This window comes from Lithobates pipiens, unplaced genomic scaffold (assembly GCF_037356315.1).
Source record: "Lithobates pipiens isolate NorthernLeopardFrog02 unplaced genomic scaffold, aLitPip1_a1.2 Scaffold_51, whole genome shotgun sequence".
In the NCBI taxonomy this organism is placed as follows: Eukaryota; Metazoa; Chordata; class Amphibia; order Anura; family Ranidae; genus Lithobates; species Lithobates pipiens.
The window spans coordinates 4,133,586-4,160,106 of record NW_027507874.1 but is presented as its reverse complement, the minus strand read 5'-3'; the positions used below and the strand labels follow the sequence as shown (position 1 = coordinate 4,160,106).

The following is a 26,521-nucleotide window of genomic DNA, read 5'->3' as shown; positions in this document are numbered from 1 at the left end:
AATGAACACTAAATCCAGAAATGAGTCCCAGATCTTACCATGTGCCCAGCAATCATCATAACTATTTCTGGTATTTTATCTCCCCTAGACGGACTATACAAGAAGTGTGAACAGGGGATCCGTCGCCTTAATCCTCCAAATGATGGACTTGAGGAAGATGATGACGTTACAAAAGAGTCTGCGAGAGAAAACCCTGTCACCCCAAACCATGCAGGACTTCACCGAGCACATCTATTATCTGGTCCTCCCATACACAGGCCATTGCTTTCCCATGACGCACACCCAATTGACCATTACACAGGTCATAGACGGGGTGAGGTGTTCGTGCCTTTTGAATATTCCAATTGTTTTACCCAACATGTCGTCTTTCATCCACACCTCACCGCCCGTGGAGGCGAAAGTCTGCTGTCGTGTTCGGACTGTGGAAGGCAATTTACAAAACATTCACATTTACTCGTCCATGAACGAATTCACACCGGGGAAAAGCCGTATTCGTGCTCTCAATGTGGAAAAGCCTTCACGAAGAAGTCCCATCTTGTAACCCATCAACGTATTCACACAGGTGAGAAGCCCTACTCCTGTTCCTTGTGTGGCAAAAGCTTTACCGACAAATCCAACCTCGCGAAACACGAAGTCATCCACACAGGTGACTACCCGTTCTCGTGCTCCATCTGTGGGAAAGGCTTTGTACAAAAGTCCTTTCTGGACCTCCACAAAAGAGTGCACACCACCGACAAGCCCTACACCTGTATGGACTGCGGCAAAAGCTTCGCCAGGAACTCCCATTTCGTCATGCACCAGAGGACTCATTCAGAGGAGAAGCCCTACTCCTGCCCCGATTGCGGGAAGAACTTCACCAAGAGGTCCCATTTCATCGCACACGAGCTCATTCACCGCAACGAAAAGCCATTCTCCTGTTCTGTCTGTGGGAAAGGCTTTGCCCAGAAGTCCAACTTGGTCACTCATGAGAGGATCCACACTGGGGACCACCCATTTTCCTGCTCCATGTGCGGGAAATGCTTTACCCACAGGTCAAACCTAGTGAGGCACAAGCGGGTTCACACTGGCGGACTGGCCTACTCTTGTTCTTGGTGTGGGAAATGGTTTGCGCAGAAGGCCCAGCTTGTGGCACACAAGAATTGTCACAAGGAGGGAACGTCAAGCCACAGCACTGATTTGGGAATATGTTTATAGGCAATTAACCCCTTTCACGCCTAAGGGTAAAACAAATGTTAATGGCTAAGCACAATTTTGACATGTGTTAGTAAAACTGTACATATCATCACAATTATTTTGTGCATCCAGGTGGATTATACCTTTTTTTATTTTATTTTTTTATTATTTTTTTTTTCAGGACTAATTGGGCTTTCATTTGGTGGTAAATGGTAATGGATATCTCCTGATTTTTTTTTTATTATTATTATTTATTATTATCATAGGAAAACTGGCCCAAAATAATAAAAAAATATATTTTTTTATATTTAGCTGTATATTTTTTTGCTACTACCATAATTTACCACCAAAGAACAACTCAAAATAAATTCTCCTGCTCCAGGCAATCAGTGATACCACATATTTGTATGTTAGTTGTATGTACCCGTACAACATACCTAAAACAATAGTGCGCATTTTCCTTTTGTTTTATCCTACCTTAAACACATTGATACTGCTACTAATTAAAAAAAAAATCTTGGCAAAATGTACTGACCCTGAACTGTGACCTTGACCTTTGAACCTTACTTGACCCAAACACTAACCCAGTTACTGACCTATATCAAACCTTGATCTAGCTATTTTTTTTTTTTTATTATTTATTATTATTATTATTATTATTATTTTTTATACACATTTTTTATTTATTTTTTTCCCTCTCTGCAAGGATAAAATATATCTCTCGCCTCCATTCCCAGAGAGAGAAAAACACAGGGGCGGGCTTCACAGTGACTCATCACTGTGATAGCCAACCAGAGGCTATCACAGCAATCAGGTGACCCAGGTTTAGGAGTTTCCGGGTCCTTAGTACAGTATCCAGGGCTCCCTCTGGGACAGATACGCATATATGCATCCACAGGAAAAAAAGCCCAGTCCAGTAGGCCGCGTATATGTATAGGTTGGTGCAAATAAAGGGGTGGGGGTCCCTGGAGTAAAGTTTATTTATTGCAATTTGTTTGATCTTTTATTGTAATATTCCGAGCAGGTTATCAAATTTACTAGCTCAAGTTTTTTTTTTTTGCAGTGTTGTATGAGCAGCTTTGAGCTGACCCATTTTTAAGGAGTGCTCAGTTATGCATTTTTCCTGTTTACAGTGCTAGACTGCATTACACTTCTAATCATTCTCCGCCCCTGAGGAGCTCTGACCATATCCTCTACTACAGTCACACACAATGAACTGTTCGCATATAGTCCACCTCTGAGGAGCACAGTCTCAGTCAATTGCAAATTCTATCATATGAAAGAGTGTTAAAACAAGTAAACTAGTTCATATCATGCCCCACCCCTGAGGAGCTCACATTATAATGTTTCCACTACAATCACACACATTGGACTATTTGCATCTGACCCGCCTCTAAAGAGTTTACAGTCTCTGCTATCCATATTATCAATTTTAAATTAAAAAGCTAGGTCATATTCCAATGTTTACAAAGTCTTATGAAATATTCACATCCGTTGCTGTTCAGTGTTTACAGTCCTCATCATTGTTACATATAGTATTATTGGTTATTTATATGACATATTCTGCAGTGTTGTACAGAGGACACTGAACCAATCACATCAGTCTCTACACCCAGGGGATCTCTAGGCACACACTCTTATTATTAATATTAAGCCTTTATATAGCTTTGCCATATACCGCAGTGCTGTGCAGGGGACACTAAACCAGTCATATCAGTCTCTGCATCAGAGGAACTTTCACTCTACTTTCCTACCAGCTGTAAGGTAAATGCTGGGGACCATTGTACATGACAGTGTTATTGCTGCTTTCCAGAACCTAATAGGTTCCTTGGCCAAAATTGGACAGCGGTGGTAGGGAAAAGCAGACTGTGCTCTCCTTGGGCGAGGACTGAGGTGATTGGCCCGTGTACTTTTATATATACCGTATTTTGTTGCTACATCTATTCATAAAATAAAAAGTAATAATCACCCAGCTACGCTTGTACCCATTCCAGTACCTGCTCAGGGGGTAAGGAAAATCAAACTGTGCTCTCCTCAGGGGCAGGGCCAAAGAGGATTTTCCTATGAACTTCTCTGTACAGTATTTTGGTGTTACATCTCTTCATAAAATAAAAACATAATGCAGCCGCCTACACTTGTACTCCTCCTTCCTTCCAGTATCTGCTGTCTCCCAGGTCAAACTGTGCTCTCCTCTGGGGTGGGGCCTAAGAGGATTAGCTTATTTACCTCAACATATAGTATTTTGGTGGTACATTTTATTCGTAAAATAAAAATGTGATACGCACCCGGCTACACTTTTACTCCTTCCAGTACCTGCTGTCTCCCAGCGGGTAGGAAAATAAAACTGTGCATTCCTCAGGGGTGGGGCCTAAGTTCTCTGTACAGTATTCAGGTGTTACATCTGTTCATAAAATAAAAACATAAGCACCCAGCTACACTTGTGCCCCTTCCAGTATCTGCCAGCTCCCAGATGTTCGATATATCCCAGAAGTACATGGGCCAGACAAGTGAACCAGCAGTAGCTACTACTAAGGCTTTTGCCGAAAACACATAAGCTTTATTGTTGTCGCTCTAATGTACCAATAAACGACACTTCAAGGATTACAGTTTTGCTGGCTCTTCTTACTACTGTAGTATTTGTTCTTGTTTAGAGTGGATCAGAGTATAGAGCGGTGGTTCTCAACCTCATTCTTTAAGTACCCCCAACGGGCCATGGTTTGGGCTCTTCCTTTAGATAAAATAGCTCTTATCAATACCATGTCATTGATATTGATTTAAAGCAAAGTAAAGGGAAAACCTGAAAACGTGGCCAGTTGGAGGTACTTGATGACTGAGGTTGAGAACAACTGGATCCGATTGGCAGTCAGAAAACTGGCACTTTACCCACTTGTCGACCAGCTGCCATCATTATACTGCGGGTTGTTCCCATGAATTGCATTAGCTGTACGTCAGTCCATTTTACAGTTATAGCAGGTGCGAGCTGCACGGCGGGGGAGCTGATGTGCGTGGCCAGCAGCCGCGATGTCCGCCGGCCACCCACAATCGCTCCTCAGAGCGCCAGAACGGGGATCTGTTAATGTAAACAGATCCCCGTTATGTCAGGGGAGTAGAGAGTAATCGTCTGTTCCTAGTGATCAGAAACAGCAATCTCTGTACTTCCAGTCAGTCCCCCCCCCCCCCCCCACACAGTTAGAAACATTTCCCAGGGAACACATTTAACACCTTGATTGCCACTAGTGTTAACCCCTTCCCTGTGATATTTATACAGTAATCGGTATTATCAGTTTTATAGCTCTGATCGCTGTATAAATGTCACTGGTCCGAAAAAAAGTGTCGCAATGTCACAGTCCTGCTAAAAATCACTGATCACTGCCATTACTATTAAAAAAACTGTATAATAAAAATGCTATAAATGTATCCCCTATTTTGTAGACACTATAACTTTTGCGTAAACCAATCAATATACGCTTATGGCGATTTTTTTTTTTTTTTTTTTTTACCAAATATATGTAGAAAAATACATATTGGCCTAAACTGATGAAGACATTTTTTTTATTTTGGTATATTTATTATAGCAAAAATTAAAAATATATATATATATATTTTTTTTTCAAAACTGTCGCTCTTTTTTTGTTTATAGCACAAAAAATAAAAACCGCAGAGGTGATCAAATACCACCAAAAGAAAGCTCTATTTGTGGAAAAAAAAGACGTCAATTTTTTTTTGGGTACAGCGACTGTGCAATTGTCAGTTAAAGCGACGCAGTGCCGTATCGCAAAAAATGGCCTGGTCATTAAGAGGGAAATCTTCCGCTCCTTAAGTGGTTAAGAAGAAGAGTTCGACAGCAGCAATTATTTTTTTTCTCTTCCATGCACTTCCCCTTTAAATATCTCTTCCCACCGGAAACATTTCTCTCGCTTTCGCCCTTTGTGCGTTCCACAGCCGCCTAGCTGCTTCCTGGTTGCCATAGTGACGTTAAGCGATGTGACCGTGACTGGGAGCCGTTTATTCCAGAGACGCCACTAGAGAGCGGCCATATGAGAAAAGGAAGTGTCTTCAGTGCAGGAAGTTGGTGGCCATTTTGTCGTAGACCAAAAGTGGAAAAAGGAGGGGGAATTTTAGCTTAAGAATCCTCCTGAAGGAAGTGTGGAGAGTGTGTGCCCAGTGAGGAGGAGGTAATAATGTCTTCTTAATATGAGAGAAGGGGGTCCCAGCACTCTGTGTGGTCTAGATAGGAGGTCAGCCAGGAAAAGGCTACATACACACCTCAATCTCTCAGTATTATCTTGGAACATTCCTTTTTAAAGAGGACCTGTCAGGTGTCAACATAAATTGAAATCATGCAACCCTGATTCTTGCGGCATGCAACGCTGCTCCTAAATCAACAGGCTGTGTGCAAATGAGACCAAACCAGGTGCTGGTCGAGAGCTTCGCTGCTGGTTGTGTTCATCCCCCGCTACCAGCAACAATGTCACTGAATGAGCCCCCCGCATCCAAAGCCGATCTCCTCTGCCGGCACAAATCCTCCAGGCAATGGATGGCAGGAAAACCGCTCTTGCCATAAGGCACAAGTACTGCATGACCCCCACTGCTAATGTAGGCGCTGCACCCCAGTAGTCCTTCACCATTATACAGAACTCATATTTGTTTCCTATTACAGGCTCTGTACGGTGATCGTCACCAAGGAACGGTGATCGTCACCAAGGACAAAAAAGATGGAGATCCAGCGACCCCTCACATCAACGGGTAAGAGAAGACTTTCATTTCTGGTCCATGCTGGACACTCCATCCTCAGTGCTGGTTCATCCCCTGCTGGTCACACAGCGCCATTGATTGCTAAGGCATTGTCAACTGTGCAGCTGACCGCATCATAGCAACCAGTGATACATCCTAGTAACCTAGGAAATGCTTGTCCTTGTCCAAATATTGCCATAAATGGTAATGACATCAGCAACGCCCCCCATCCCTTTGTTATCAGGGGGTAATCTCCTAGCTGGTAGTTGAATGGAGCCAGGGATATATCATTGGTTGCTAGGATCCCATCGGCCACTGGCATCCTAGCAACCCACAAGCCCCGAGCGGTAAGCTGTCACATTGATGACAGCTTCCCAATACAGACATTTCCCCCTCTGAGCACTGGTGTGCCTCTGTACCCCAACTCACCGTTGGTCTTAACCACTTCCCACCCGGCCAATGCATATATACGGCCGGGTGGGAGCCGTCTACTCCTGATAGGCCGTTCAGGAACGTCCTTCAGGAGTAGCGGGATCGCGCGCTCGCGCAGCGGCGCGATCCCGATGTGCTCGTGTCACCCGGACACGGCACATCTCAGATCGGCAGGAGGGCTCTGTGATTGGCCCTCCTGATCACATGACGGCCGTGTCCAATCACGGCCGTCATGTGATGTAAACAAACAGCCGGTTGCTAGGCAATCGGCTCTCCTCTCCTCACACGGAAGTCACCGCTGAGGAGAGGAGAGCAGAACGCTGCAGCCGGCTGATGATCAGTGAGTATGGGCTGCTTTTTACAGCTTTTTACTCACTGATCATCAGTGTAGTGTAAACACACAACACACCACACAGTACAAACACAGTCCCCACATATGTCCCCAAAACACACATGTCCCCAAAACATACATGTCCCCAAATAATAAAAACACATGTCCCTAATAATAAAAACATGTCCCCCACATATGTCCCACTAAAATCACATGTCCCAATGATTATCTGCACACATATGTACGTGATCACCTGCACACATACAGTGGTGTGAAAAAGTGTTTGCCCCCTTCCTCATTTCCTGTTCCTTTGCATGTTTGTCACACTTAAGTGTTTCGGAACATCAAACCAATTTAAACAATAGTCAAGGACAACACAAGTAAACACAAAATGCAATTTGTAAATGAAGGTGTTTATTATTAAAGGTGAAAAAAAATCCAAACCATCATGGCCCTGTGTGAAAAAGTGATTGCCCCCCTTGTTAAAACATACTATAACTGTGGTTGTCCACACCTGAGTTCAATTTCTCTAGCCACACCCAGGCCTGATTATTGCCACACCTGTTCACAATCAAGGCATCACTTAAATAGGAGCTGCTTGACACAGTAAGGTCCACCAGAAGATCCTTAAAAGCTACACATCATGCCGAGACCCAAAGAAATTCAGGAACAATTGAGAAAGAAAGTAATTGAGATCTATCAGTCTGGAAAGGGTTATAAAGCCATTTCCAAAGCTTTGGGAATCCAGCGAACCACAGTGAGAGCCATTATCCACAAATGGCGAAGACATGGAACAGTGGTGAACCTTCCCAGGAGTGGCCGGCCGCCCAAAATTACCCCAAGAGCGCAGCGACGACTCATCCAAGAGGTCACAAAAGACCCCACAACAACGTCCAAGGAACTGCAGGCCTCACTTGCCTCAGTTAAGGTCAGCGTTCATGCCTCCACCATCAGGAAAAGACTGGGCAAAAATGGCCTGCATGGCAGAGTTCCAAGGAGAAAACCACTGCTGAGCAAAAAGAACATCAAAGCTCGTCTCAATTTCTCCACAACACATCTTGATGATCCCCAAGACTTTTGGGACAACATTCTGTGGACCGATGAGACAAAAGTGGAACTCTTTGGAAGGTGTGTGTCCAAGTATATCTGGCGTAGAAGGAACACTGCATTTCATAAAAAAGAACATTATACCAACAGTAAAATATGGTGGTGGTAGTGTGATGGTCTGGGGCTGTTTTGCTGCTTCAGGACCTGGAAGACTTGCCGTGATAAAAGGAACTATGAATTCTGCTGTCTACCAAGAGATCCTGAAGGAGAATGTCCGACCATCTGTTGGTGTACTCAAGCTGAAACAAACTTGGGTTCTGCAGCAGGACAATGATCCTAAACACACCAGCAAGTCCGCCACCGAATGGCTGAAGAAAAACAAAATGAAGACTTTGGAGTGGCCTAGCCAAAGTCCTGACCTGAATCCTATTGAGATGTTGTGGTATGACCTTAAAAAGGCCGTTCATGCTCGAAAACCCTCTAATGTAACTGAATTAGGACAATTCTGCAAAGATGAGTGGGCCAAAATTCCTCCAGGACGCTGTAAAAGCCTCATTGCACGTTATCGCAAACGCTTGGTTGCAGTTGTTGCTGCTAAGGGTGGCCCAGGTTTAGGGGGCAATCACTTTTTCACACAGGGCCATGATGGTTTGGATTTTTTTTCACCTTTAATAATAAACACCTTCATTTACAAATTGCATTTTGTGTTTACTTGTGTTGTCCTTGACTATTGTTTAAATTGGTTTGATGTTCCGAAACACTTAAGTGTAACAAACATGCAAAGGAACAGGAAATGAGGAAGGGGGCAAACACTTTTTCACACCACTGTATGTACATGATCATTTGCGTACATATGTCCGTGATCACACAAACCAATTATTATACACTTAACGGAATTTTTTTTACCAAAAACATGTAGCAGAATACATTTTGGCTTAAATTTATGACAAAATTTGATTTTATTGGATTTCTTTTCAAATAGAAAAAAGAAAATATTGTTTTTTTTTCCAAATTTCCGCTATTTTAGCGCTTATATCGCAAAAAAAAAAAAAAAACGGAGTCGTGAATAAATAACACCAAAATAAAGCTCTATTTGTGCGAACAAAATGATAACAATTTCATTTGGGTACAGTGTAGCATGACCGCGCAATTGTCACTGAAAGCGCTAGAGCGCTGAAAGCTGAAAATTGGGCTGGGAAGGAAGGGGGTGAAAGTGCCCTGTATTGTAGTGGTTAAAGAGGGGTTTCAGTCTGTAAAAAAAAATAAAAGTCAGCAGCTACAAATCCTATAGCTGGATTCCTGGACACTTGCCTGTCCAGGAATTCAGGGCCATCCTCACCCAGGCTAGTTCTTCACTAGCTTTCGGGTTCCTGGTGCCGACACCCTAACTGTGGGCAGCCGGCTGTGTGCCTTTCGGCTTTACAGCCGGCTGCGCATGCATGAGCCGCTCTGCGCTTTGTGAATGGTTCCGCGATCTTATGGGACCTGTGACGTGTCCCAGAAGACTGCGGAGAGGCAGAAGTGGGAGCAGGTACATGTCAAAACCAGGTACCCGCTCCCCCCCCCCCAAATCACATGCCAAGTTAGGCGCAGAAGGTGGGAGGATGTCTTAAAGCAGAACTTTTGGGTGGAGTTCCAATATAATTACCACCGGTTTCCTAATCTGAGAACTAGCCCTAATCCTTTTTGTTGCAGCCATTGCAACTGATTCTTAAGCAGGATCTCCATCCTACCTTTCAAAAACATTTTATATCTCTTAGCCCTTGTACACACGGTCGGAGATTCCGACGGAATGTGTCCGATCGGACCGTTTTGTCGGATATTCCGACTGTGTGTGGTCTACATCGGACTGTTTCCGTCGGAGTATCCGACGGACCAAGTTTTCCAGTTGGTAAAATTTTCAGACAAAATGCTCCGATCGGACATACTCCCGACATACTCACAAAGTGCCACGCATGCTCAAATCAAATTCCTACACCAAAGCTATTGGCTACTAGCGTGAACGTAGTCCTGTCGTAACGAAATAACGTCATCACGTCGGATTTTCCAACAGTTTCGGACAAAATCCGACGGATTTGGTTGTCGGAATCTCCGACCGTGTGTACAAGGGCTTAGACTTTGTTCACATGTGCAGCAGCCCCTGCTGCCCCTCTGAGAAGCATTCAGCAGTGGTTCACTTTTTAGAGGGCTGTTTAACCCTGTAAGTGGCAGTAATGCCCACTGAATGTGACATGCTGTTTAAGTTTTGCATGCCCTGGCTCAGGTGGCGGTTTGGGAGTGGGGGAATAAAACCGTGGCTCAAATACCTGGTTTACCGCCCATAAGCTGCATGGGTGAACAAACCCTTACACTTGCCCCTCTATGAATTTTTTTTTTAAATTCCTAATTATTGGTCTATGGAGTCCTGCACTGCTAAAATTTACTGCTCTTCTCCAGTGCCGCCATCTTGAATTGAGATCTGGCACAGATGGGACATGCTGTTTCACTTTTGCATGCCCTGGTTCAGGTGAGTGGTAAACCAGGTGGTGGAGCTGTGGTTTTACACCACCCACCTGAACCAGCACATGCAAAAATGAAACGGCATTTCACACCAGTGCCAGATCTCAATTCAAGATGGCAGCACTGGAGAAGAGCCATGAACTTTGGCAATGCCGCATGACTAGCCGCAAGTGTGAACAAACCCTTATACTATTTCCTGTATACAAAAAAAAATTCCTAATTATTTGTCTATGGAGTCCAAAGTTCACAGCTCTTCTCCAGTGCTGCCATTTTGAATTGAGATCTGGTGCGTGTGTAGACAAGCCAAGGGGGGACCTGGCAGAGCCCTGTGCACCCACATGAGTGGACGCACCTTGTGGCCCTGCCAGTGAACATCCACAAACCCCACAGTGTCTCTGCACATTCACAAGATCTCGGAAGCTTCCTGCTGGGATGCATGACGTAGACATACCAGAAGACAGTTTGCAAGATCTTGTGCATGTGAAAAGATGTCATAAGGACTCCCAGAGTCTAAATACATCATCCTCCCCAAGGGATTAACTTTTCTTTAACAAAAAATGTTTGCAGTTGCGTGAAAAGTATATTGGAGGGGGCAGGAGAGACTCGCAAGGCTTTCCAGAATTAGACACACACCATTTTAAAGGGACTATACCATCAGAAGTGTTGTAAATCTTTACTGAATTCCTCTAATGTATTCAGTCAGTGTGTGTGTTTCCTACAGATGGATCCAGTAACAGAAATCCCCCAGAGAGATGTCCCCGTCCTCTGTATTCCCGGGACTCCACACAGGAACATCAGGAGATCCCTCAGGAGGATCAGGTAGGGGGGTCTTTGGAAACCCAGCCAGGATGGGTTGCATTTAGTGTTGTATATAAGAAGATTATCACATTCTTGTTGTCACTTGTCCATGGACATAATCTCATTGGTTGGTCTTCCTCAAACTGCGTTGTGCTTTGTGTGCTTCTAGTTCAAAGACCTGTTTGTCATCAAACTTGAACCAACAGATGACGAGGAGGACAGATCAAGTGAGGATGAGGAAGAAGTTCCTCCAGAGATCAGCACAGGTGAAGAATAAATAGTAAATCTGAAGAAGAGTCCCAGATTCTCCTTGTTCCAAAGAGACTTTTCATTGGCTTTTTGGTTCTGTACGTTCGTCCTGTCGTGATTGGATGGCCCAGTCTGCTAAAATGGCTAATTTTTCCAAGTTGCTTGTTGCATCTTAAAGCTGTTATGCAGTCCTTTCCAGGGCCTTCACAGCCAGTCTCAGCTGAGCCTAAAAAGACATTTTTTACTAAAACTGGAGAGTGCAAAATCTGGTGAAGCTGTGCATGGTACCCAATCACCTTCTAACTTCAGCTTGTTCAAATAAGCTTTGACAATAAAACCTGGAAGCTGATTGGTTTCTATGCAGAGCTGCACTGGAAGTTGCAGTCTTCAGTTTTAGTAAATCAACCCCCTTGGTGTCCGTGAATTACACCGCAGCTCCAAATACAATCTGACATGGCACAATGTAGCCCCCTTGTCCTAAACAAGGGCTACTATGTCAATTTCCTTTTGGCTTGGCTGTAGTTAGCTCCTACTGATTGTATAGCTTTTCACCTGTTTTTTCCCTAAGCTTAAAGTGGTTGTAAAGGCTGAAGATTTTTTTACCTTCATGCATTCTCTGCATGAAGGCAAAAAACCCTTTTGTGTGAAACAGCCCCACTCATACTTAACAGAGCCTCCTCTCAATCCAGAGATATGCACAGGAGCCTCAGCTGTCCCAGGTCTCTCCTTCCTCATTGGCTGAGGCACGGCAGTGGGAGACATTGACTCTCTAACTGCTGTCAATCAGAGACAGTGAGCTAATGAGGAGAGAGTATGGACACATAGAGTGGGGCTCAGGAGGGAGCACACACCAGTGCTATTGGGGGCACTGGTCAAGGGGGAGAAGCCAGGAGGACCAGCAGTAGATCCGAAAAGGGGAGGATGGGGGCTGTTCTGTGCAAAAGTATTGCACAGAGCAGGTAGGTATAACATGTTTACAAAAAAATGAACCTTTAATAACCAAAACTAAGTCATGGATATTTATATTTTCTTCAGCCAATCCAGTGGGAGGTTTAGGACACTGGTGTGTGCTGGGGGAGGATATAAATATTTGGGACAGGCTCGCTCTCTTCCCCTGGGCTGAGGCCTAGGGAGGCGCTGCTGAATGGAGCTCTGCTCTTAGACCCTTTTTACACTGATTCCGTGGCCACTGTAAAGCACTGCTCGTTTTAGCGACGCTTTGCTACTGTTTTTTCAGCCCCTTATAAGGGGTTAAAAGCTCCTGTGTTGCGGCACTTCCGAAGCGTGTTTTTCAGACGTTTGGGAAGCGCTGCCCATTCATTCCAATGGGCAGTGCATTGTGGGAGCGCTAAATACACTCCTCCCAACCCTCCCCAAAGATGCTTGCAGGACTTTTTCAGAAAAACGTCCCACCAGTGCACCCCTCGAGTGTGAAAAGTCACACTGGAATGAATGGGAGGTGGTTTTCAGGTGCTTAACAGAGGCTATTTCCAGTGCTAAAGTGCCTGAAAACCTTCCCAGTGTGAAAGTGGTCTTAGGCCCAATAGACTGTTTAGGGTCCTAACGTGTGCTGAAGTGGTCCTGAAGCTGTCCTGCCTGATCTGGAGGAAGCCAAGGAGGAGACCCAGGGGAGGCCCCCTTGCTGGAGAGGGCCAGGAAGAAGGTTACTTTCTCAGAGGGTACAAAGAACTCCAAAAAGAGTACAAATACTGCAGCTGCTGACTTTTAACATAAGGACACTTACCTGTCCAGGGCGCCCGCGATGTCGGCACCCGAAGCCGATCTATCCCTCGGCTGTCGGTTGCTGCCGCCACCATCCTCGGTATTGGAATCAGGAAGTGAAGCCTTACAGCTTCACTTCCCTGTTCCCTACTGCGCATGCACGACTCGCGCTGCACTATCCCACTGGTCTCTGCTATTTTCTGGATCCCGTGTGTCTCCCAGAAGACAGCGGGGGAGGGGGGGGAGGGGCAGAGATACCTGTGGGTGGCTCGGGTACCCGGAAGTGGGAGCAAAATACCTGTATCAGACAGGTATCTGCTCCCCCCTCCCCCTGAAAGGTGTCAAATGTGACACCGGAGGGGGGAGGAACTGGAAAAGCGTTTTTTGGGTGGAACTCTGCTTTAAGGGTTCTGACACTGAAGCTGAACATTGATCTGGATCTGGAGAGTCTGTAAGTGATTTGCTATGGTATCTGGGACCCCAACTCTCCCTCCCTTAACCCTTCTGCAGTAAAACTTTCTGAGCCGCTATCTCCGTCCATGGTGAAGCTGAACAATACCTAAACAAAGATGGCTCTGTGCTTCTGGAGAAAAAAAACAAAAAAGCAGGTGAAGGTATTGTCAGGGGAAGTCCTGTGATCTCTGTGGGATGTAATAAATACAGGATACATTACTTAACATGACCAAATATATCTGATGTCAGGTCCACTTTATTAGTTTGCTGTGTATTAAATCTTCTCTTTTGACTTTCAAATGTGAGTACGGTTTTACAGATCAGAATCGAGGAACTGGTGTCAATACATTTTGTGTTTCCTACAGATGGATCCAGTATGGATCTTTATTCCCGGGACTCCACACAGGCGGATCAGGAGATCCCTCAGGAGGATCAGGTAGGTCCACCATCAGATTTTATAGAAGCTTATGCTGTTCCTTTCATCTATCAAAGATTGAAAAATCTGACCTCCAGCCTTTCTTTAAGTCTTGCACAGTTGTACTCCTCTTCTGGACTGAAATGACTTCCTCTGATTTCACTGCACACTGTGAGCTTCTCACAATGTGCATCAGAAGCTGCTACAAGCCAGATAGAGCCCGCCTGCTGGAGGCCAGCATCATCTAGGTTCACCCCTTTCATTCTCTGGATTTCAGGTCTTTCAATCATGAAGGCTCAGCATCACATGCGGGTGGTCTTCATGCAAAGACCCCTTCTCTAGGAACACCCACTCCTCCAGACCACAAATGTATTTTGATATTTGCAAACGTTGGCCCACTGCTTGCATCAGGGCTGAGAGCTCCTGAGAGGAGTACTGAGGCAGGGTTTTGTGATGTTTTCAGTAGGATTGCACCAATACGTTTTTTTTTATCGACGAGTAGCGATACTTTCGGTCAAGTACTCGCTGATACAGAGTACCGATACTTTGCGGTGCAAATTTGGGTCAATACAAAATAAATGGGCGCATATCGCACTGCAAAGAATCACATGCGGTTTCCCCCCACCGTCTGTGTGTGTGTGTGTGTGTGTGTAGATAGGGAAAAGGGCCAACTAGCGGGCAGTATATTAACCACTTCCAGCCCAAGGACATCATATGACGTGGGGATATCTGAATGATGCCTGCATGCAAACCACAAAATAGCCACAAATATAAAAATATATTATGACAAATTATGTGACAAAGTATTGGCTTTTAGCTGGGCCTTTCATATGAGGAAGTAGCTGTGTTCTTGCAATGTCCTCCCTTCTTTTAGACCATTGGTGTTATCTTGTAATTTTTTTGAGTGTATTCTCAGAGCAGGTGCGAACTTCTTTTGTTAACTCTTGCAGTCCAGTTCCACCGTAAGAGAGGGGCAAGCTTTGATATCTACTGAATATGGTTTTAAGGCTTATAAGCATAGAAGCTGATATATGATAGATATATAAAACATGTACATATATATATATATATATATATATATATATATATATATATATATATATATATATATATATATATATATATATATATATATATATATATATATATTGGAATAGACATTTCATGATACTCTTAATCACATCCATTACACCGGGACTCCCTGGGTATAGGGCACAAGTGATGTTAGCTTGGGGGTGTACCGCCTCTATATCTCCTCAAGCCCTGTGAGCAACTCCAGTGGCTGTGACTTTCTGTCGTCTGCGGGACCGGGACACCTATGCAGATTTTGCCTTTGAACTGTACTTATTGCAAGTTCTAACACTTTCAATAAACTGCCCACTAGATTGCGCTTTTCCCTTTCTATAGACATACACATAGGAGAAATCGCATGCATTTCGGATAGGAATTGCACTACATTCCTGTTCAAATTGCAGTGCGATTTGCTCCCACTCGTTTTGTATTGACGCAAATCACACAGCAAAGTATCCTTTTTCGATATCGGGAGCATTTTCACGAGTACTTGTGAAAATGCTCGGTATCGGCACTGATATTGGTATCGGTGCATCCCTAGTTTTCAGGAAGCTATGTACAGCATCTTAGCGGCCCCTCCTACCAGCCATGATATGCCTATGTTGCATAAAAAAACAGAGATCCAGTGATTATTTAACATTTATATTATCATGTTGAACAAAAAAAGGAGTGAGGAACCTAGGGAAAACAAAATGTAAGCAGATTAACCACTTCAGCCCCAGTGACAAACTGGTGTGTTGGGAGGGGTTGAGGTGATTACCCTGGGATGATGCCTGCAGCTAAGGGCATCCACCCAGTATATTTATATCAGCCAGCAATGGACTTTTGTGTAAAAGTGATTCTGGCGGCTAATTAGCCACTGGAATCGCTTTTACAGGCAGCGGAAGGGAGTCACTGGCTAACCATAGAGAGGACTCTCCAATCATTTCTGTGGTCTAAGAAGCCAGAGAGTATTTTGTCACTTGTAAAAAAGTCATTACTGGCTTGGGAAAGCATCAGATTAAACTGATTTTGGTTTCATTTGATGCTTTTAAGGGCAGAAGAGAGATCTGGGGTCTAATAGACCTCATATGTCTCAGTAAAGTGGACCTGTTACTGCCCATGCTGTCACAAGGAACATTATTCATATAGTAAAAATAAAAATTTTATGGAATCAATATAAAAAAAAATGTAAAGCGCCTCCTTCATCCCATGCTCGCGCACAAAGGGGAACGCACAGGCTGGTCACGCATGCATACGTAAACCGGGATCGCACTACACATGTGAGGTATCACCGAGAACACCAGATCAAAAGCAATAACTCTAGCAGCAGACCTCCTGTGTAAATCTAAAGTGGTAACCCGTAAAGGCTTTTAAAGCGTCGCCTATGGATAATTTAATGTACCGTAGTTTGTCACCATTCCATGGGCATGTGCAATTTTAAAGCGTGACACATTTGGTATCCATTTACTCGGCATAACATCATCTTCTATAGTTTACCAAAAAATTGGGTATGATATTGTGTTTGAAAAACCGCTGGCCAAATATCACGTGATGTAAAAAAAATATGAAACACCCACCATTTTATTCTCTAGGGCCGCTGCTTAAAAAAAATTAAAAAAAATAAATAAATATATATATATATGTATATATATATATATATATATATATATATATATATATAATGTTTGGCGATTCTAAGTAATTTTCTAGCTAAAAAATGCAGATTTTTCCATGTATGTGAGAAGTGTCAGAATGGACCTGGTCTTAAAATGATTAATCTTTAGCTTTAAAATATTTTGTGTCTGTTGTAGGCCGAAAATTTGATTATTAAGGTTGAAGTGAAGGATGAAGCAGAGGAGCCGTATGTGAGAGGTGAAGAGCCGATTGAGGAGGAGGAAGTCCCTCCAGAGATCAGCAAGGATGAGTAATAAACACTAAATCCAGAGAGGAGTCCCAGATTCTCCTTGTTCAGTCACTACAACAATCTCTTCTCCTCCCCCCTCCTCTGTCAGTAGACAGTAATGGGGAGACAGTATGTGCCCAGTGGGGGAGTCAGGAGCTTCGAGCTTTGCTGTTGAATAAAACAAAAAAAAAAATCCTGATTGCCGCATACCTTGCAAAGCCATCTGCTGTGTGAATGATAGACGCCTCAGCCAGCTCCGTCTGAGCCACACTTCTTACGCGTTTCGTTCCACTGGGGAGCGGCAAAATGCACTGGGGGCATGGTTCATACAAATCTGGCTGAGGCTGCTAATATTTACACAATGGATGTCTTTGCATTGTGTACGGCGATCAGGCTTTTTATAGTTGGCATTGAGTTAAGACGACAGCTTACCCAGCCTGCACCCACAGCGGAACCTACCAGATAGAACTACAGAGACCTGACTAGGGACCCAAAGCTTTATTTAAAAGGAGCTCCAGGCTCCTTAAAAAAAAATAAAAGTCAGCAGCTACAAATACTGTAGCTGATGACTTTTAATATAAGGGCACTCACCTGTCCAGGTATCCAGTGTTGTCCTTACCCGAGCCAATTCTTTGGGTGCAGGCACCGGCATTTTTAGTAAGAGAAACAGGAAGTGAAGTTTCCTACTGCACAAGTCACACTGCGCCTTGTGAAATATCCCAGAAGACCGCATGGGAAGGGTGGGCTGTTGGGGATAACTTCTGGCTCAGTTCACCATGGCGATTTGAGTCAGAAGTGGGAGTGGGCACCTGTCAAAACCAGGTACCTACTCCCCCCAAAAAAGTGCCAAATGTGGCAGTGGAAGGGGGAGGAGGGGGGGGTTGCAAACAAGCAGAGCGTCCCCTTTTGTTTAGAGCTCTGCTTTCAGGTCAACTTTGCTAATGAATGATGCATACAGATTAACCGTTTCAGTTCCTCTCCATACCCTATTTTCTCCAGATGGCCAATACAGAAGGATCATCAGGGAGAACAGATCCACTACATCTCCAGAAGGCGAAACGGAAGATGATGATATAACAGCAGATTCCTCCAGAGAGAACCCCGTTCCCCCAAACAAACAGCCGGTATGTTTCTCCGCCATAGTTCCCACTTGTGCGCATTATTGGCTGCCCAATACTAGAGGGGGCACGCTGATTTACATCATGTAGATCAGTGTTCTTTAAGCATATAGAGACCAGGGACTGAAAAAGTGAACCTTCCATGCCCCAACAGTAAAAGAAAAAGTTTATGCTCAATCAATAAAGTATGCAAATATAAAACATTTTCTGAAATTCTGTAAGGCTTTGGATGAGGCTGGGTATCACTGGGGGGGGGGGGGGGGGGGGGGAGAAGGTTTTGGAGGGAGTTTGGGCAATCTGCAGCAGAATTAGTGGCCATGTAGAGGAAGGGATCTCTGGAGTAGGTTGGGGGTCTCTCCAGAAGGCTGCAAGTTTTTCAAGGGCAATGTGGGATACGGGGGGCTGTAGGACACTGTTTGGGGCACTGTGGCAGGCTAAAGGCTCTGTAATAAACTTAGGGGGCACTGTGAGAGGTTGGCAGGGACTGAGGGCTCTTAGGAGGGGGGCAGTGAGAGGTTAAGAGGTACTGAGGCCACTATGGGAGGTTGGATGGCACTGTGAGAGGTTATGGGATCTGCAGGACAATGTTTGGGGCATTATGGGCTCTGCAGATAGCTAGGAGACGCTTTTGGAAGTTGGCAAGGACTGAGGGCACTTAGGGGGCCCAATGTTTGGTTAAAGGGTACAGGGGGCACTATGGGATGTTGGGTGGCACTGTAGGAGGTCACAGGATCTGCAGCTTGCTGGAGGCCCAGGACTACCAACCTGGTAGTGTGCCATGACCCAGTGATTGATAACCCCTGATGTAGAGTTTATATTTGCTTCTATAGTCTGGCTTTTCATTCCTTAAGACGCCACCTTCATCCACAACTAATTATACAACTCCCACACTAATTAATTTAATTTTGATTAGAGGTTTCTACAGATAATTTTGACTGGGCCACTGGACTGTGCATGATTTGGAGGTCAGATTGTGACTGTTCCAATGAGCTTTATACAAATGTATTCCCATAGGGCAAATATGTATGTATGCGCCTATGATGGGGGAGCGGGAGCCTTTCTGTTGATCCCTCTGGTGCCTGTCAAAATTCCATCCCATCTAATGCTCTACCCAGCCAAGAAAGTCAGGGTGTTGGTAAAAGGTTCCCTAACATCTGCAGGTATCTTAAATTTGTTTCATTCATGAAGAGCAAAGCAACAGGTTTTTTAACGGAATTAATGGTGGCCCCACCAGCTGCACATCTCTTCCTTTCATTCTTTGCTGCTCTGATCACCTAGGTGAGTAGTTCTGTGTATGAAGAAGCATGTAACTCGCTCCCCTTATATCCATGTTCTTGGTGATTGGCTGCTTAGGCACACAGTGCAAAAACATGGAGTCAGTGGATGGTCTTCAGCCACTGTAAGCTCCAAGTCACAAACTGGAACTTACAGAGGGATTCCTGTCTTTGCTACCAGTGACTGAATGGAGGATGGGGGATTGAATAAAAGGGTATAGGCTGCTGAATAGACTGGCAATAAAACAAACCGATTGCTTTGTCTTATGGGTTTGCTTCAAAATAGTGGCTTGTGTAGAGTAAAAGGCTGCACAGCAAAGTTACACATAGATGCATTGTAAAGCTCTTTTATGTGTACCAGTGCCAAACTACAGGTGCTGCTTGAGGCTCCAATGGGGTCTCTTCTATAGTGAACCGCTGGGAGTGCAGGTGAGAATGGAGTTCGCCCCAGCTCCATGGATACCAATACAAGGAGAAAAGAGTTCTATAAGCTGCACATTAATACAAGGCCCTGTATGTGAAAAGTGAAAACAGTCTCAGTGTGGGCTCCATCCAAGCCAAATGTGCTTCACCCTGCCCACAGGGCTTAATCATGATGATCCCCATGACTAAGTCACATGGGTGGGGTAAAACAAGTTGGAGGGGTGGCCTGGATGGAGCGGGCTGAGGCTGTTTTTACATACTTGTAATGATGTGTGGCTTATAGGACTCTTCTCTATTTGTATTGATATTCACAAGCTAGTCAAAGCAAGGCAGTAGATTTGAGTATTGCTTATGAGCCCAAGTGAGGTAAACTGACAAATAGTATGAGCACTTCCAAGCATCAGTTTTCCACAATGGCCTTCCTGTGTTTAAAATATTTTTTCGGTCCTTTCTCAGGGGAAATGGAAAAACAGGAAGCCTATCTTGTGCTCCGAGTGCGGGAAGAGTTTCAATCGCAATTCTCAGCTAGTCCATCACCAGCGCTGGCATGCAGGAGAGAAGCCTTATTCCTGTTCCGAGTGCGGTAAAGGTTACAGACAGAAGGACCATCTCATCCGGCACCAGAGATCCCACTCGGGAGTGAAGCCCTATTCATGCTCGGAGTGTGGAAAACGATTCACTCTTAAGCTCTCTCTGGACAGACACCAAGTGGTTCACTCGGGGAAGAAGCCGTATTCTTGCCTCGAGTGTGGGAAACATTTCACCCAGAAGGCTTCTCTCAGCAGACACCAAGCTCTGCATTCAGGGGAGAAGCCCTATTCTTGTTCAGACTGTGGAAAGTGCTTCCGGCAAAAGTCAACGCTTATTCAGCACCAGCAGATCTCCTCAAAGGAGAAGCCCTTCTCCTGCCCTGACTGCGGGAAATCCTTTGAGAAAAAGTCTATCCTGATTGGTCATCAGAGAACACACACAGGTGAGAAGCCATTTTCCTGTCCCGATTGTGGAAAAAGCTTCGCTCTTCGGTCAACTCTTCTTGTCCACCAGACAATCCATACAGGCAACAAGCCACTGACATGTTCCCTCTGTGGTAAGGGCTTCCTGCACAAGTCCCGTCTTATCCTCCACCTGAGGATCCACACGGGGGAGAAGCCTTTCTCCTGCTCGGAATGTGGCAAATGTTTTCTGTTGAGGTCACGCCTAGTGGACCATCAAAGGCGCCATACAGGAGAGAAGCCGTATTCATGCTCTGCCTGTGGGGATAGTTTCACAGAGAAGCAACTGCTCGTTGTACACCAGAGGAAGCATGCAGACAAGAGCCAGAACTCCTGCAACATCTGTGGAAAATGCTTCACACACAAGTCCTACCTGGTCAAACACTGGAAGACCCACACCAGGGAGAAGCCATATCCCTGCCCTGAATGCGAAAAGAGCTTTGCGGAAAAGTCACAATTGGATCGCCACCAGAACATCCACACAGGCGAAAAGCCTTTCTCCTGCCCAGTGTGTGGGGAGAGCTTTCGGTGGAAGACCACCTTCATTGACCACCAAGCCTCACACACAGGAGAAAAGCCTTTCTCCTGTGCTGAGTGTGGAAAATGCTTCACGCAAAAGACACAGCTTGTCAGGCATCGAAGGGTCCACACCGGGGAAAAACCTTTTTCTTGCTTGGAGTGCAGCAAGTCTTTCCGATGGAAGGCTGACATGGTCTCCCACCAGGCGACGCACAGAGGAGAGAAACCTTATCCGTGTTTAAAGTGCGGCAAGTGTTTCACCCAAAAGTCATCTCTAAATAGGCATCTAAGCAAGAAGCTGTGTGCCGAGTCATTCTAAACTCTGTTCAGGACATTATCTGAGTGTGTACTAGACCCAAAGTACATGAGTAAACTAAAGGACACTGTCGGGAATGCCATACAGGCAACACGCTGCCTATAAGTTGATGTCAATCTCTGTACCTACTTATCAGGGGTAAAAATTCTGATAAATCCTGTTTACAAACTGGTGCCATGGTTTACAAGGAATACAAATGTAACTTTTTGTCCATTATTGAAAGTTATGAACAAAGACCAAAATTGTGAGGGAGGTTGTAGTAGCATTAAAGGCCAGCTCCTCACAATTTAGGTTTTACACAGTTGCTATCTGGTTAAACCACATGCTGGGTTCTCTTGGGGTCCATTAGAAAGCCAGTGATAAAATTCCTCATCCATAGCTCACAGCTCCAACCAACTGCAGCTGCCAATCCAATCCAAAGCCAAGGAATAGTGTCATGCTTCACCCATTGGAAAGGTGTGCCTGGTGTCCAATAATATATATATATATAGTATATCTATTGGAAGGTTGCATGCAATGCTGTCTTTGCAAGCACAGCCGGCACTCTAATGCCCTGTACACAGGGTCGGACATTCTGATGACAAAATCCGTCTGATTTTTTCCAACTAATTTTGGCCCAATCTTGTCTTGCATACAAACAATCGCACAAAGTTGTCGGAAAATCCGATTGTTCAGAATGAGGTGACGTAATACAAGTACGTCGGAACTATAAAGGGCCAATAGCTTTCATCTCAAAATTTATTCTGAGCATGCGTGGCACTTTATGCATCGGATTGGAATTTAAAGGATCGGATTTTGTTGTCGGGAAAATTTTAGATCCCGCTCTTAAACTTTGTGTGTCGGAAATTCCGAAGGAAAAAGTCAGATGGAGCCCACACACAATCGGAATTTCCAACAACACAATCCGATTGCATATTTTCCGTCGGAAAGTCCGACCGTGTGTACAGGGCATAACAGTTATCACTCTTTTTTTCCATTAACATACCTGTTTGGGAACCCCTCCCATTTATTAGCATGCAGCAACAGCCATGAACAAGGGAGAGTCCCCATTCCCCCAAAATGCATTGGCTCGATGTACTTGTTGCTATTTTCAATAAACGCCTTCTATTTCGATTTTGTGCGGGCTTCATCGGACCTTTGCTGTCCAAAAATCTGACGGACTTTAGAAATAGAACATGTTTCAAATTTCTCACCCGGAACTCCGCCAGACCCAGTTCCTATTGAGAAATCTGTCTGTATGCTAGTCCGATGGACAAAAACCGACGCTAGGGCAGCTATTGGCTACTGGCTATGAACTTCCCAATTCTAGTCCGGTCGTATGTCATCACGTTCAAATCCGTCTGACTTTGGTGTGATTGTGTGTGGCCAAGTCCGTTCATTCGGAAAGTCAGTCGGAACTCCACCGAAAGTCCGTCGGGAAGACCGTCGGACCTAGTCCCTCGAAAAAGTCCAGTCTTGTGTACGCGGCATAAGGCTGCACTTGAAGGAAGCAGCCCAAGTCCTAAGAGTCCTTACCATCGCCATCTTTAAATTGGGTACCAACCACTGGAAGGAATTTCGTCCTACTCGTGCCAATGTTATCACTTACTCATGACTAGTGACTGATCAAGTCAGTCCAGTGTGATCTCCAACCCTAACAAGTATGCTTCATCACTGGAATCTTATAAACCTAAAAAAAGGGCCATCCAGCTGTAGAAAGCTATCTGGTTATTGTTCTTTTTGGGCAGGACTGAGACACAAACTTATGGAAAATCTCCACACTGAAGTCTCCAAGAGACAAACAGTTCCAGCACGTGATTCAACCCACCAGCACCCCTCTTTGAAGATTCAAATTTAGGGCAAAGTGACATGTTATCAAACTCCCCATCCTTTGATATCTTCTGCTCTCCTCTTGGCTTTAAAGATGATAGGTACTTCCAACCTTGGCAAGATACAGCTGTTGGTGGCCTGGGCTCTTCATTCCAACTTGGCTCCCTTTTTGCCTGGCCACACAAGTAAGGCTGCCTTTGGGAGAGTTGGCCTTTTGTCTGCTCCCAGAGGGTTTATCATACTTGCAACAGAGGAGAGGGCATTTAAATTTACATTCTTGGAACCCGGCCTGAGGATAAAAGTCATAGGTTGATGTATACACAGCCTGGGCTTTTTAGCCCTGGTCCTGGGGTGGAGCGAGGGAAAAAACACAGTATTTCAACCGCTATGTATTTGGAAAATTGTAAATCTAAGTTGTAGACAGAAACAGAAGAACAATCATCAACTGTCTTCATTTCTGTAACCAGTGATCTCCAAACTGCATTCCAGGGGCCAGATGTGGCCCTTTGATAGTCTTGTGGCACTATTCCCCTCATTGACACCAATCATTGGACACTATTCCTTCCACTGATACAAATAATGGTACACTATTCATCCCACTAATACCAATGATGGGGCACTATTCCTACCACTGACACCAACGATGGGGCACTTTTCCTACCACTGATACCAATGATGCTGCACTATTCCTCTCACTAATGCCAATGATGGGACACTATTCCTCCCATTGATACAAATGATGGGGCACTATTTCTCCTAATAATACCAATGATGGGGCTCTATTTCTCCTAATAATACCAATGATGGGGCACTATTCCTCCCACTGACGCCAAGGATGGGGCACTATTCCCCCACTGACGCCAAGAACAGGACACTATTCCCCCACTGACACCAATGATTGGGAACTATTCTTACTCCTACTGACCACAGGCACTATGTAATTTATCTACTCCCACTGAACACCTAGGCATTGTTTACTCCCATAGAATACAGGACAGTTTGTATTCCCACTGGCCACAGTTAAGGACAGTAGACTGCTATAAACCATAAAGGATAACGCTAATGTAATATAGACTTCCACAGTGTATTGATGGCATTAACGGTTGAGACCTTAGTAGTTGTTTAATTCTTTGCTCTGGAATTGAAGTGGAATTTTGGTTTTAGTTAAGGGCAGTACAAGCAAGAATAGACATTGGTTCCTTGCTTCCCACCTCTTTATCCAAAACTAAACATTTCACTTAGACCCCTTTCACACTGGGGCGTTTTTCATGCGCTTTAGCGTTAAAAAAAGCGCCTGAAAGAAGCCGCAACTGCAATCCCAATGTAAAAGCCCGAGTGCTTTCACACTGAGGCGCTGCGCTGGCAGGGCGTCAAAAAAAGTCCTGCAAGCAGCTTCTTTGCAGCACTTTTGGAGTGGTGAATACACTGCTCCTAAAGTGCCCCTTCCCATTGAAATCAATGGGAAGCGCCTGTAAAACGCCTGAAAAACGCTATTGGCAGCAGCGTTTTGTGGGCGCTTTTAACCCTTTATTTGGCCACTAGCAGGGGTTAAAAGCGCCCCAATAATGCTCGAAAAACGCTGGTAAAGCGCTGATAGTTTAAGCGGCGCTTTACAAGCGTTTTTTGGGCGCTGACATTGTGAAAGGGCTCTTAAAGCACTCGGGCTTTCACATTGGGACTACAGATGAGGCTTCTTTCAAGCGCTTTACAGGCGCTTTTTTAACGCTAAAGTGCCTGAAAAACGCCCCAGTGTGAAAGGGGTCTTAGAATCAACAACCATTACTTGGTTTACGTCATGTCGATGTTTTTGCACGCGTATGTTATATGATATTGTTGGGTTTGTTTTGAACCACAAAAAAGTGAATTTCTTCATGTACACTTATAAAGAAAATACGGTTTTTATTTTTGCATTTTTTTGTATTCACAGCTGTAATTGTATTGTTATTAAATTATTATTTTTGCTTTTGGGGGGAAAAAAAGTCTACAACAAGATCCCAAGAGAATAAAAGGCAAATTATCAGTTATATGTAATTAATGGCATTATGACTGAGTGCAAGTGATTTTTATTTGTCTTTTACATTTTGTTTTAATTTATATCAGTGGTCTTCAACCTGCAGGCCAGATGTGGCCCATTGCTTGCCTTTATCCAGCTCTTGGGGCACTGTTCTTCCCACTGACACCGATGACGGGGCACTGTTCCTCCCACTGACACCATTATGGGGCATTATTTCTCCCACTGACACCAACGATGAGGCACTATTCCTACCACTGACACCATGATGGGCACTATTCCTCCCACTGACACCGATGATGGGGCACTATTCCTCCCACTGATACCAATGATGGGGCACTATTCCTACCACTGACACCATGATGGGCACTATTCCTACCACTGACACCATGATGGGCACTATTCCTCCCACTGACACCGATGATGGGGCACTATTCCTCCCACTGACACCGATGATGGGGCACTATTCCTCCCACTGACACCGATGATGGGGCACTATTCCTACCACTGACACCATGATGGGCACTATTCTTCCCACTGACACCATTATGGGGCATTATTTCTCCCACTGACACCAATGATGGGGCACTATTCCTACCACTGACACCATGATGGGCACTATTCCTCCCACTGACACCGATGATGGGGCACTATTCCTCCCACTGACACCGATGATGGGGCACTATTCCTCCCACTGATACCAATGATGGGGCACTATTCCTACCACTGACACCATGATGGGCACTATTCCTCCCACTGACACCGATGATGGGGCACTATTCCTATCACTGACACCATGATGGGCACTATTCTTCCCACTGACACCATTATGGGGCATTATTTCTCCCACTGACACAAATTATGGGGCACTATTCCTACCACTGACACCATGATGGGCACTATTCCTCCCACTGACACCGATGATGGGGCACTATTCCTCCCACTGATACCAATGATGGGGCACTATTCCTACCACTGACACCATGATGGGCACTATTCCTCCCACTCACACCAATGATGAGCACTATTCCTACCACTGACACCATGATGGGCACTATTCCTATGCTAATGGTGGGACAGTACGGCCTCTAAAGTCTGAAGAGCAGTAAACTGATCATAAAAATAATCCTAATTTAATTCACCCTAATGGGGCTGTCTTGCCATTTCCCACACTGTCACCAAAAGTAGGTCATCATTACATTTTGATATGTCCTACAACATCTAAGCTGTCTAGAATTGCCTCCAATCTT

General features: G+C 44.8%; 2 protein-coding genes across 2 annotated transcripts in view; both read left to right on the top strand.

The window, feature by feature from the left end:
* The window catches only part of LOC143957208 (uncharacterized), a 165,529-nt gene that overhangs the window by 59,322 nt on the left and 79,686 nt on the right, over positions 1–26,521 (top strand). The window contains exon 14 of the mRNA XM_077467352.1: positions 89–1,191. Within this exon, the coding sequence (XP_077323478.1) occupies positions 89–1,191 (1,103 nt within the window). The remainder of the gene's footprint in view (positions 1–88; positions 1,192–26,521) is intronic.
* Positions 5,265–25,300, top strand: LOC143957116 (uncharacterized). The gene is made up of 8 exons (XM_077467264.1): positions 5,265–5,348; positions 5,834–5,919; positions 10,938–11,035; positions 11,184–11,280; positions 13,804–13,874; positions 16,718–16,778; positions 17,809–17,933; positions 20,081–25,300. Exons 2-8 carry the CDS (start codon positions 5,889–5,891, stop codon positions 21,452–21,454), a joined length of 1,857 nt encoding a protein of 618 aa, XP_077323390.1. The 5' UTR covers positions 5,265–5,348; positions 5,834–5,888; the 3' UTR covers positions 21,455–25,300.